The 13,856-nt window shown below is 37.9% G+C and overlaps 1 protein-coding gene across 1 annotated transcript in view; it reads left to right on the top strand.

Moving 5' to 3' along the window:
- Positions 1-13,856, top strand: part of zgc:175280 (cationic amino acid transporter 2 family protein) — a 90,963-nt gene that overhangs the window by 29,873 nt on the left and 47,234 nt on the right. Inside the window, exons 11-12 of the mRNA XM_028813219.2 lie at positions 1,966-2,074; positions 4,234-4,338. Coding sequence (XP_028669052.1) covers positions 1,966-2,074; positions 4,234-4,338 — 214 coding nt within the window. The remainder of the gene's footprint in view (positions 1-1,965; positions 2,075-4,233; positions 4,339-13,856) is intronic.

The raw sequence follows: 13,856 nt of genomic DNA, 5'->3' as shown, positions 1-13,856 counted from the left end.
AGGTCAAAAAATGCAATCATCCTTGCCTTGATGTTGGATCTTGATTGATGCACAGGACATCAAGGCAGCCACGAAAGCGCAAATAAAGGCACTCACGAAAGAATGACTTCCAGAACTGCTTCAGAAAGTGGAAAGAGTGATGGGATAAGTGTGTTTGAAACGAATATTTTGAGGGGGATTAAGGGCAATGTTTCTTGTGACACTAGAGGGTGCTGTCGCTCCTCAAACCCGATAGACAAATGCCCAAGACACGAGGTAAAAGCACCAAAAGGATTTTTTTATTCCTTCTCTTCTAATAGTGATGCCTTGAAGCACATTTGCCACCATATAAAAACACTAATAAACACACAATAAATCTCCTCCTCTCTTCCCAGCATTTCTGTCACACTCCCTCCCAACTCCGGCTCTCTTGCTGGGTCTCCGCCAGACCTCTATATAGTCCTTGACCAGAAAGTGCTTCTCCTCTTCTGTTCACGTGACTTGTCAGCACTTCTGGGTCAGATGGAGGATCACATTTTTCTTCAGCCCAGAAGTACTTCTGTCTTTATGACTTGGGAGTACTTCTGGGCTATATTGGAAACCGAAATCCCCTTGACTTTTGACAGCTCCTCGTGGTGGCACCCAAGGCACCCAGCAGGGCTGTGTATCCAAACTCCATGTCCCATCACACCCTGCGGGAATCCAGGGTACCACTGCACTCCATGGAAGCTGCCATCTAGCGTCTTGGGGGAAGCAGTGTTGGCAAGTCGCTGCCTTCCCCGATTCTTCTATTCCAGGGGCATCCCGGCCGGGTTGAGCTGCCAGCTGTCCATCGCAGTCTTTTACTGTAATCATTTTTTTTTATTTTAACATTCACCAGATGTAGAATAAACACAAACAAGTTAAGAGAGCTTGAAATTCGTCATATTCACAATGAATAAAACAAACCTGAATAAAGCATTAGTTAAGTGAGTATTCAAGCCAGGATCTGAATTATACTGCATTGTCGAAGGAAAAAAACTTTCTTTTGGTAAGCCTTCCTTTATATACAAACAGAGTATATAATCATATTGGACTTGAAGATAAATCCTGTCAGTCAGAAACTTATTTAAAGCAAAGCCGATATGAGCGATGGTTTCTTAAGGAGGGTGCAGGTCTTCACTTATACGTATATATTTTCATGCTGTGGAGAGACCGTGGGTAGCTTTCTGAGCTAACATTTAAGGAGTTGCAATGGGAATGATTGTAACCTCACTGAAACAAAGAATGGGTCATATTAGATTTTAGGTTTGGTGAATGGGCAAAGATATTAAATAAGCCCACCCTACCTAATTAAACTGCTCAATGGTGACTTTAAAACATCAGATGCACTGATAAAGGACTGAGCACTCAACACTTTCACTACTGAAAATCACACCAACTGCTGAAATAAAAAGAGAGCCCTTGCAACATTCAACTATTGACAAAGATGTGCACTTGCATCCTCAGGCATCCTGGTAATATTGTGGACTCACAGCTCTTGCCTGCCATTTTGATTACAGCCCCCAAAAACACTGCTAGTATATCTGGTTTCTGTAAATTCAGTTGTGTTTATGTGACCTACAACAAAGCAGTGCTCCATTCAGTACTGGCCAGTCCTGTTGGCACAAATGTTGTCTTCCCACAGCCCTGAAATTGATTAGCCAGTGTGGAAAAGGGATCAATAGATGGATAAGCATTACATTATGGCATTTTAGAAAAATCGATGAAAACTAACAATACAAAAAAAATGTTAGTACTGAGTTGGTCCTCTCAGTCGCTTAATTTTTAGTAGAGTAGTAGGAATACATTGGTAAGGAGACGAAAATCCAAGCTAAGTAGAAGAAAGTACTAAATGCATGTGATTTGAATCTAACCATGGCTTTACAATGAAAATAATAAGAAAATGCAATGTGACAAGTTAATTTTTCTGTCGCTGTAATGCAAACTAATCCCCTAATCTTCCAGGTTCCCTGTTTGCCCCTTCTTCCCATCGTGAGCTGTTTTGTGAATGTGTACCTCATGGTGCAGCTAGGTCCTGATACTTGGATTCGCTACGCTGTCTGGATGGGAATAGGTGAGGATTCTGGCACATTTCTTGGCTTATATTAATGCTTTCAGTTCAACAAATTAAGAGTCCAAACATTTTGTAAGCACCTCTCAATTTTTCTTCCTTTTCATCATTTCTCACTTTTATGTGGGGTCGCTGTGATTAATCAGCCTTCTCCAAACAGCTTGGTGCTGCTAACCCTAACCCTAACCCTCACAAGTCAAGCCCTTTTCCTTCAGGTTTTCTTTCATGTTTTTCATCCACCTACACTTCAACCTCCCTTACTTTCTTTTCCCCTGTGCTTCCACTCCTATCGCTTTTTTGCCCCCATATTCATTGTCACCTCTCGTTACATGTCCATATTATTTCAGTCTACTTTCCTGTACTTTCTACAATATCTCTACTACTTTTGTTGTACCTCTCATTGTCTCATTTCTCATTAATACTCTTAATGAGCACTTAAAAAAAAGTTTCACGTGATTAAATTCCATGGGGAGGCTGGCTTACTAAAAACTATATGCAAACGTGCAACAATTAAGAATATACGCTCACTGGCCACTTTATTAGGTAAACCTTAATAGTACCGGGTTGGACGCCCCTTACCTTCAGAACTTCTGTACTTCTTCATTGCATAAATTCAACAAGGTGCTGGAAGCATTCCTCAAGGATTTTGGTCCATATTGACATGACAGCATCACACAGTTGCTGCAGATTTGTTGGCTGCACATCCATGATGTGAATGTCCTGTTCCACAACATACAATCTGGTGACTGTGAAGGCCATTTGAATACAGTGAACTAACTGTCATGTTGAAGAAACTAGTTTGAAACGATTTTTAGCTTTGTGACATGGCACGTTATCCTGCTGGAAGTACCCAATGGGTACACTACGGTCATAAAGGGTTGGACTTGGTCAGCAACAATACTCAGGTAGGCCGTAGCATTTAAACAATGCACATTTGGTACTAAAGGGCACAAAGTGTGCCAATAAAATATCCCCCACACCATTGCACCACCACCACCACCAGCCTGAACTGTTGATGCAGGGCAGGATGGATCCATGCTTTCATGTTTTTGACACCAAATTATGACCCTACCATCGGAATGTCACAGCAGAAATCGAGACTCGACCTATCAATGTTTTCCCAATCTTCTGTTGTCCAATTAGCTTTCTTTCCCATTCTGATGTTCGGTTTGAACTTCAGCAGGTTCATTTTGGCAATGTCTACATGCCTAAATGCATTGAGTTGCTGCCATGTGATTGGCTGATTAGATATTTGTGTTAACAAGCAGTTGAACAGGTGTATCTAATAAAATGGCAGGTGAGTGCAGTAGGTACAGTAGGTGTCAATTACTCTATATTTGTTATATCTGTCAAAACATATTTGATTATTGCTTTATTTTGCATTTATAAGGATTAGCTAATAGTTGGCCAGCAAGGCTAGGAAACTGATACTTGTTCATTATGGCAGGCTGTTTTAACATTTAATCTGTTTTACATGATATCAGCAGTTACAATCACACTTTTGAATCTTAATTTCAAAAAAGAGAGCTTAAATGTTTCCATAGTATGGCAGGTCACTTTAACATTTAATCCATTTGTCTTTTTATGAAATTTGATATCGAGTTTTTGAAATTTGATATTGAGCTTTTGAAATTTGATATCAAATTTCAAAAGCTTGATATCAAATTTTATAAGTCCAATATCAAATTTCAAAATGCTGATATCAAATTTAAAACTAATGATATCAAAGTCTTGCAAACACATATCAAATTAAACGGATTAAATGTTAAAACGGCTTGCCATAGTTCATAAGCTATTAACAAATTATTCCATATTTAAGAATTACAAACTAATTATGCAACACAGCATAACATGACATAACATTACATGATGTAATACAACAAAATATAACCTTCTTAAAACTATTAGACAGAGATACTTTGTCTAAATGTCTAAATTCACTAATGGAGCCTTTTCACCAGTGTAATAAATCATTTTATATAATTATTAAATGCTATGATTCTGTTATTTGCTATAAATGAGGTTATATTTTTTCCAATTCAGCCTAAGTAAGTTTGCATTTCTATCAACATTATACTTTTGAACTTGAATGGCTTAACATTTGGAAATCATCATTGCACCATAATCCAGTATTTCTAAAATCTTATACTATTTCTCCACAGGACTGGTCATTTATTTTGGTTATGGAGTTTTTCACAGTGAGCAGAGAAAACGAATGCCCAGGACCCCAGACCAACTCAACGTGGAGACAATCAAAATAGATGAAGGTATTGTAAAAGAAAAAGAACCATGAACTCCTGTTTCACCAGGGATCCGGTCATCTAGGGGCACTTAGGTACAATCAAAGGAGGAATGCACAGACCCTGCAGATCTGATATTCATCACATGTGATTTGATGACTTTTGGGATTCCAAACGAGAGGGCTGGCAGAAGTAAGCATTTTAAAGCAGTTGTATTGCAATGAAATATCACAGCCTCTCCTCTTCTATGGCACTGTAGAATGTATATTTGCAAATGATATCTTTATCATTATAGAAGCATGCCACCTTTTATTTAGAGTTCACCATTACATGCACTGCCATAACATTCAGCACGTGCAACATTTCAAGTCAAGTCTAGAAGAAATTTGGCACATTTAAAATTAAGGCTATAAACAGCCAAGACTACCCAAAATGCTGTGTTTTTAATTACATTTAACATCCATTTCAGGGTTGGTTTTTACCTGTGCTCAATGCTGACAATTTGAGCTTTGACCCCTCCTTTACTAAATGGGTTTAAAAATGGATCAATTGATAGATATTTTAGATATTTAAATGATCCTGTTTAGGAATGTCCAGTGTGAAAAGGGTGCCAGGGCATGGTCACTAAAGGGCTGGCAAAGGAAGAGTTAAACTCTTCAGGATACCCTCCAAGACTGAGACTGGCAGCAGGAATAGTGCCACAGATTCCAAAGTGACTCTCCTTCTTTCTTTGTTCTGGGTGTACTCTGTAGGACTTCAAATTTCTCAGTGCCAGTCAAATGGTCCTCTGAAACTGTTTACAATAGTGAAGGCATTATTGGAGTATTAGGAGAAAAAAATACAGTATATATAAGACGTCTATACAGTTTGTTGTTTGGTTTTGAGAATGTTAGAATAAGGTTCAATCAAAAGGATTAGGACTGACTCAGCAGCACCATAGCATGTTGCAACTTGTTGCAATACTGTATGTTTAGTTATTACGATCACGCCAGAAAGAGACAGTGAGCTGGAAAATTCTCAAAGATTCTGCGATGAAAAACACCAGGATGGTGTTATTCTAAATTTGTATTTATGTTATCATTTATGTGTCTTTTTACTGTTTGGACTGTTTTTCTCTCCTTGTGATGGTGAAATCTTTGACCTCTTTGTCATGTTCTGTTTGGCACTGTGTTGTCGATAGAAATGATGTTCTAGTGCCAGGAGCAGTAGTGGTCATGGGCATTACGACGTGTGACATGATTAGGCTTACCTGTAAAAAATTGCTGCCTTGTTTACCTTTCATCCACGTACTGGATTGAAAATAACACTTCTTGGTTTTTGTGGATTTTTAAATTAGGAATCAGAGAAAAGACATATATTACTGAGAAAATACTTTGACTTAATATGCGATATTGCTTTTTCCAAATTTCATTTTGTTCATTTATTGATGCCTGCCTTTTTGTCTCTCCAATTCAATCTGTGTTTATTTCAATGTCCATCTAATTAAACAGCTTTTTGGCTGTACTTTTCCATCAGTCCTAACACAGGACATGGAAGGCGCAAAAACAGGATTGAAAAACGAGGAGTCAGAAGTCAGGAGGGAATCCGCGATCCAAAATCATTAAACCGGCTTTACCAAAAATGTCCTTTTGTCCCTAACTCGCACTAATATAGCTTTTGTCTTTTTTCTTTTAAGTAAAACCATGCCATTGACTTAAATAAGATGACACAATCACGTTTTACGTGGTGATGACCCTTGGCTACATCACTACCAACAACCGTTGATTCTAAATACATTATAGCTGGGGCCTTCAAACAAAAACTGCAATATAGTGGCGACTGTGGCAAACACCCTTTTAAGATATTCCCCATCATGACATCAAAATTTGATAAAATGACAAACAATAATAAAAATACATTATAGGAATGAGCCATATTAATTTAACAGAGGAGTCCAAACTCAGATTCACAGCTGTCATAAAGTATATTTCTTTAATTTTTTTGGTTTTAATGCATTTTTCTTTATTGTAGTTTGAATTTATGGTGATGTTTTGAAATGTTTAGATTCTAAATATATTGTTATTTTAAGGATATACAGTGATTTTAAAGTAGCTGATTTTGTTTTTTTTTTGTCCTATTTTTATTTATTGCAACGCCATCTTAGGTGCCATTCTTTTAAGCATGTACTGGGAATGACCATGTGACCACAATCTTCACAGTGAATGACATCATTATAATACCTATGGGTATAAATATGGTGGCGATCACCGTGTCCAGTATCCCTTGGTGGATATTGTGATCAAAAAAAAAAATTCTTAGCAGTAGCTTTAAAAGCAAAGTTTGAGGATTTGTCTCTGGCATCAATCTCTCTTTTGTCTATAACCTCGAATTTATTTTTGCACCATTTCACTGAGATGCTTTGGTATTATCTTGATCGTCTGGATATTGACATTTACGTGTCCCAGACTGAGCATTTCCTGGTTACTTTTCCCTAATGCTCACAATAATTTCTGAGCTTCTTACTCTGCCCTCTGCATTTGTTGAATCACCTAAAGCCAAGTTTATGTCCAGTGGTCCACAAGCTGACAGTCATCAGGGTAAAGTTAAATGCACATAAGCATTTATTTGTAACAATCAAGGCAGCTGGTCGTCTACAGAACACTGTCTAACTTTCTTGCAGATGGTAACAACTTTTGCTTCAGTTTCACATATTCCTGTCCCTGATGTGTTTGCCTCTCACCATTTCTCTCTCTCTGTCTGTGACATGCAACACTTCTTTAACATCCGTCTCTCTCCAGTGCAGCTGATATCAAGTCACTGTGCAGGTCTCTCTTCTAAACTCACTTTTGATGTCAGTCTGGAGAGCTCACATTTGGTTAAGCCAGTCTTTTACCTCAATGCCTTCAGTGATGCACACATCATGGCTGACAAGCTGCCTGCTGTTTAATCAAAGTTCTTGATTTTATACCTGGCTAAAATCTGGTACTTACAAACACAAATCCAGCAAAACTGGATTTCAGTCTTAGGATTTTTCACATTAATGCCTTTTGTAAAATTAAATTTGGGAAATGTCATGTAGACTTATGCTAACAAGTGACTATTAGTCTCAAGTGTTTAGATTTGACTTGAGCAAAGTGATCCTTGGTCCAACGCACTTTAAGTACCACTGATCCACAGAAAGACATGAATCTCCAGTTGATCTGTATCCTACCCACATCACGCCAGATGTGCCTTTTGCTGTATTGTCAGCTACAGTTGTGTAGATGAAATTCACTAAATTGATGTGTCTGCTTTCAATTTAAATATTCTCCATGAATAGACGTACAAATGAGTATGGCAGATGGAGAAATTCGGTGACAGAACCATTTATGAGAAATTCTTAAATGAAAACAGAGCCTTTGCAAGGGCGTTGTCATGATACAGTAGAAGCCCCTAATTTTGTTGTTTGGTAAAATGTGTCCTTATACACAGTAAATGGTCATTAAATCTCTAAAACTAAAAGTGTTTTGACACTGGCTACAGATTAACGAGTGTTTCATGAGCTTCATCTGTTGCAAGGAGTTCTTATTGTGAAGCTCCAGTCAGTCCTTAACATTTATGAAAACCCATTTTATGCTAAAAACTACTTTATTACATTTTACTATTACTATTTTATTAACTTTTGAATATGCAACATGTTTCCTATAGGTGATTGTTCATTATTAGACTAAAACAGCTTATATATGTATGTTCAATGCATTATTCTTACTTGATGAGTTGACACACATTTGTTTTTTGTATTAATGACTATCTTACCTTTATTTTATCTGCCATTTCTCTGCCTTCTCCTTATCTAAGACTGGGCTATTTCTAGGGAATAAAATAGGGTTGGGTCTCATCACTGCTGATATCCGTAATGCTGTTTACTAAAGCAGAGGTGACTTTGAACTCTGGTTAGTAAAGTGAAGACTATTGTGTATCACTGTTAAAATATATTGCACATTTTAATATGCCCAGAAGTGGCAAGAACGTGAATGAATGTGTTACATTTAAGATTTTTCTTTTACACTTGGTATTGTTCATTCTTATTTGTTAATTAATTTTATACTCTTTTAAATTACTGAACATTAGAACAGAATTAAGTTATCTCATTCTAAACAAATAACACAGCTTAGGCTGGATGGCGGCAGTGATTAACGCTGAAGCCTCACAGCTTCCAGGAGCTGGGCTCAGTTCTCAGCCTAGACACAGTGAGCAACTCCAAATGAATTCTAGGCCTCCCGTGTCCCATAAATGTGCACATTGACCTGCTGGGAATACATGCAGGTGTGTTCATGACTGTGCCTTGTTATACAGAGTGCTACCTAATGCTGCTTGCATAGGCTCCAGCTCCCTGCAACACTTCAATAGGAAACAGGTAGGTTGTATGGAAATACTGTTGGAAAGTATACCAGGGTACAGATGGTTTCCTGAAGTGATTTTAATGTGTGCCTTTTTCTTGGTAAACATAATTGTCTCAAACATGCATAATTCAACTGAGTGCCCTGGGAGCTGGAGACCATCTTGGCAACACCAGACATAAGGCAGGAATCAGCTCTGGACAGGGTGCAGTCCGTAGCAAGGCTCATTCACGCACACGAGGTCAAATTGGAAGCACCAATCAGTTTTTACTGTATCTCACACTAAGAAAACATTTCCGTTATAGCTCTCTATGTAAGTAATGCTCGCTTATCCATGTTTTGGGACTGTTCTCCTCTCACTTTGATTTGGTTCTTTGTCTCCAATTCTCTTTCTAAGATTTAGTTTTCCAGTTATTCTTTTCATTCTTATATTTTCCTGTTCCTGGCTCTGTGTTATTTCTTTTACTTATATAGCTGGACTCTTCTTATAACGCACTAGAGGGGCAAAAAAATAGCTTTAACTTTCTGGTGGACACCTCTCAATTCTCTTCTGCCTAACCTCTGGAAAATCTTTTTTTTACAATTTTGTTCTTTTGAACTCTCTGCGTTCTTGATCACCAGGTTGTGCAGTGTCACTAATGACGAGTGGTCAGCTGAGGATGGACTGGGTGGCTATAGTCTGGTGACTTTTACGTAATGTTGCTGTTGGGGTCTTTGCATGGCTATGTCCTCTTAGAGCTATCAAGGCATATCTCCTCTTTTATCCTGTTTTATCATTCATGAAAAAACCCTCAATTTAACCTGCACATTTTCAGGCTTATGGGAGGATATACCAAAAGGAGAGTCCACCAGACACAGGGGGCTTATGCCAACAGCTATTTGCAGGTTTCAAACCCGGGACACTGGATCTGTGAGGCAACAAAGCTACCCGCTGTGCCACCTTCTTTTCTGGGTATCTCTTTTTACTTGACAAAACAGAATACTTTGCTTTTTAAAATATTTCAACACTGAAAACACATTTTCAGTAGTGAAGGAGTTATAAACCTGCACACAATGTGTGGATATAAAAACAACTGCCAAGCAGTATTTGGAGTGTAGAATATGACATTTGTTTATTATCCTTAATACAATCTGAATGAGTATTAAAATGAGACAGTGATAACTAAGAAGAAAAGAATATGAAAACTGTATGTTTTACACTTCAACCAAATTGTTACATTTTCTATGAGACTACTATTTTTTAAAATTATTACTGGAATATAATGTACATATTTAAACAAAAAAAAACAGCAGGATTTTATAGTACAGGTACATTCTATTTTTAAACTACACTAAGAATGAAAAAGATGGCATTATTTTCTCCATGAATTTTGAAATGAAGGGTCTTCTACGAACACAGTATCTTTGGGTGTGTGTCGTTGCGCTGCTGCATCTTAACATAATTTCATAAAATGTTTGTCCCATATGCTATTCATTTGGTTTTGATATAATTATAAGTTAATAAAATACCTTAGCAATTAAACTGACTTATGATGTTTATGTTTCTGTGATGGTTTTGTTTAACTTACGCCATATTACGCTATGCATGTGCATCTGAGAATCACCTTCTGGGCTCATCAGAGATATGCAGTTCCACTCTGAGGATGAGGAGGGGTGCTGTCACTAACATTATCATCTCCTACTACCTCCTTAGCTCTGAGAAGACGCTCAGTTAGGGCAACTGACTCCACCCCTTTTGGGACAAATTCTGTAAAGACAGACATCCCCAGAAAGAGGCGTCTCACTTTGGTTGATAGGCTGATCCTATTAAATTCCGATATTCCATTTTAAGCAAAATAAATTCTTTCACCAGGATAGATTTACCCGATCTATGTAGAATAATTTCTCAACTGAATTCTCCCACCTGCGTCCTTACGCTCCAAATCGTACCCTTACATCTTCAAATGAGTGTCTGCTTATAATTTTAAGAGCTAAACTTAAAAGAAGTGGTGAGGCAGCCTTCTGCTGTTATGCACCTAAAATCTGGAATAGCTTACTGATAAAAATGTGTCAGGCTAATATGGTGTCGGCTGGGAGGTCTCTTGGCCTTGAAACCCCTGCAGATTTTGTCTTTTTTTTGCTCTTTCTGTCTTCTTGGCCATCTGACCATACTTTATTCTATGTTACTTATATTGCCTAATCATATTTTTGTTTCATATAAACTTTTCTTTTTTCATCTTGTAAAGCACTTTGACCTACACCACTTGTATGAAAATGTGCTATATAAATAAATGTTGTTGCTGTTGTTTGGTAAGAGCCAGACCAGAAGACTAATCTCCTCCAAGCCAGACCCACTCATCTGAGCAGCAGTTATGAGTTAATTGAAAGCTATGGCTTGTGTTTCATTATTTGATGCCACTGTGCAGTATTTTGGTTTTCAGTCTTTATTTCTGTGAATTCAACTCGACTGCCTGGCTGCTGTTTTTTGGACCTGATCTTTATTTCCACCTGACCACACTCATAATGAACACTGCACGTAAATCAGTAATAAAGCATTGGGGATTTCTGCGCTATTGTGAAATAATCTGACTGCAACAAATTAGAAAGAATGTTAAAAAGTAAAATGTTGCTAATGAACTACATGCCCAAAAATTCCTCTTACCTGCTGTTTCAAAATTGCATTTGAACGACTTTGATCCTTAAGCTTTATTCTAGGGATCAAAAGGCTGAAGAATCTGGTGTTAAGAATTCATTAAAAAGGCATGTTTAATTTTATAATTAAGTAAAATCTTAATGAATGAGACAGGGTAGGAGTTTTCCATGTATACAGATCACATGGTTGTTTAAAAAATGCTGTAAATAAAACATAAAAGGCCTGTTACAATTTTTCAGAAATCAACGTGAGTTTGTTAAAGATAAGAATTACAATACAGTTTACCCGCAATTCCACCAGTTCCCTTTTACTTTCTGAGAAGTCAAAAGCTGCTATTTTTTCCTATTATCTTTAATCAGTTGATATAATTGTACTAAGTGTTCACACACTTTTAAGAATTTTAGGTTATAAGGTGCCATGGCACCTGACCAGACAGTTATTTTCCATCTTAACCTGTTGCTGACACATTCTTTATCACACTTGATCCCTGTGAACTTCAAACTATGCATCACACATCTTGGTAATTTTATCCCTTCTGCTTGTGAGCACCTAAATTTATTAGGTTTGCCAGGCATGATAACATCTTGGTAATTTTACAGCCTTTGGTTGGTCAATCAAGTGATATGTTAGATTGCACAGTGCATGGCTTCCACCCTCGGGAAATCACTTTGCTTGCCAGTGCAACATCTTTAAAAAATTGCCTCTGAAGTGTTTCAGAATAATATGCCTGTGGAAAATGTAATATATAAAGTCTATTTGCTTGAAACATTGACATTATTTTGTGCATAGACTTAAAAGTTAATGCACATGAAAATGTTGGTGCTGAAAGTTGATGGATAGCCACGTACACCTTAATTAATATCAACAAGTGGAACATGTACTAGTATTAGTATTAGTCACAGTATTGAAATTGTTATGAATACAGAGTACAATGAAATTCCTACTTCACGTCCAGCCAACATGCAACACATTACCACTCTCTGGCACTATGATAACAAATGTATCATATAATGCACCAATGATGACATGATGCAGATATGCAATCCAGTCCCTCAGAGCAATCTGATTCGTCAGGTTGGCTTTGGTATGATTGGTGAGTTTGGCACTGGCGACGTGACGAAAGAAGAAGTGCGAGTGTGAGATGCACAAGGAGGAGTAAAGGTGTATGAGGCATGCTGACAAAATCGCCTTCAAAGACAGCAAGTAGTGAGTAATCAAGCAAAATGACACCTTTTACTGGATAAATAAAAAGATTACAATATGCAAGCTTTCGAGGCAACTCTGGCCCCTTCTTCAGGCAAGATATAATTACTTGTAATTTTTAAAACTTTGGCATTACATGGACTGAGGGAGGGCGGCACGGTGGCGCAGTGGGTAGCGCTGCTGCCTCGCAGTTGGGAGATCTGGGGACCTGGGTTTGATTCCCGGGTCCTCCCTGCGTGGAGTTTGCATGTTCTCCCCGTGTCTGCATGGGTTTCCTCCGGGCGCTCCGGTTTCCTCCCACATTCCAAAGACATGCAGGTTAGGTGGATTGGCGATTCTAAATTGGCCCTAGTGTGTGCTTGGTGTGTGGGTGTGTTTGTGTGTGTCCTGCGGTGGGTTGGCACCCTGCCTGGGATTGGTCCCTGCCTTGTGCCCTGTGTTGGCTGGGATTGGCTCCAGCAGACCCCCGTGACCCTGTGTTTGGATTCAGCGGGTTGGGAAATGGATGGATGGATGGACTGAGGGATTAAATGCCTTTCCCAGAGACATCTGTGCTTAAGGCAGGATGGCCTAATTTCTGAATGAAACACCAATTTGCAAACACTCACACATTTTGCCAATTTAAAATAATCTCACCTTGACATCAGGGTTAGAAAGATAACACACTAAAATAACAAAATACACTAAAGTAGCAAAACCACAATCACTGGTTAAGTAAACATAGTGATTTTAAAAATATAAATTAACATATTTATACATATGTGAACAGGCCAATGCACATATTCAAACATACTCACCTATGTATTCTCGGAATCCTGTTCCTTTATTACATTGAAAATCACCTCTGGATGGGAAACTTAAATATTTTGGGCCCACTCTTAGAATTCTGTCAATGGCCGGGTCTTGGGTCTTTGAAGTGACAACAGTGTGATCAGAAAATATTACAAAACATAATATGTTAATTACTAGAATTGGCTCTGCAATTTCTGAAAGATCAAGTGATTGATACCAAGATATTAATTTGTTGAAAAAAAAAAAAGATCAAAACAAGACCTTAAAGATTTTGTACTTTACCAGAAAGGATCACATAAAACTGATGGCTCTGGGTAAAAAGAAGTAAGAGATTAAAGTGGATTTAGCGCCATCTAATGTTATCAGCTATATAAGCAAAACTCCTAGAGCCAGATAATTAAACATAAAAGGCCTGTTACAATTTTTCAGAAATCAACGTGAGTTTGTTAAAGATAAGAATTACAATACAGTTTACCCGCAATTCCACCAGTTCCCTTTTACTTTCTGAGAAGTCAAAAGCTGCTATTTTTTCCTATTATCTTTAATCAGTTGATATAATT

Source organism: Erpetoichthys calabaricus, chromosome 11, assembly GCF_900747795.2.
Source record: "Erpetoichthys calabaricus chromosome 11, fErpCal1.3, whole genome shotgun sequence".
Lineage (NCBI taxonomy): Eukaryota > Metazoa > Chordata > Cladistia > Polypteriformes > Polypteridae > Erpetoichthys > Erpetoichthys calabaricus.
Note: the sequence above shows the minus strand (reverse complement) of the source record. Positions and strands in the feature narration are given on the sequence as shown.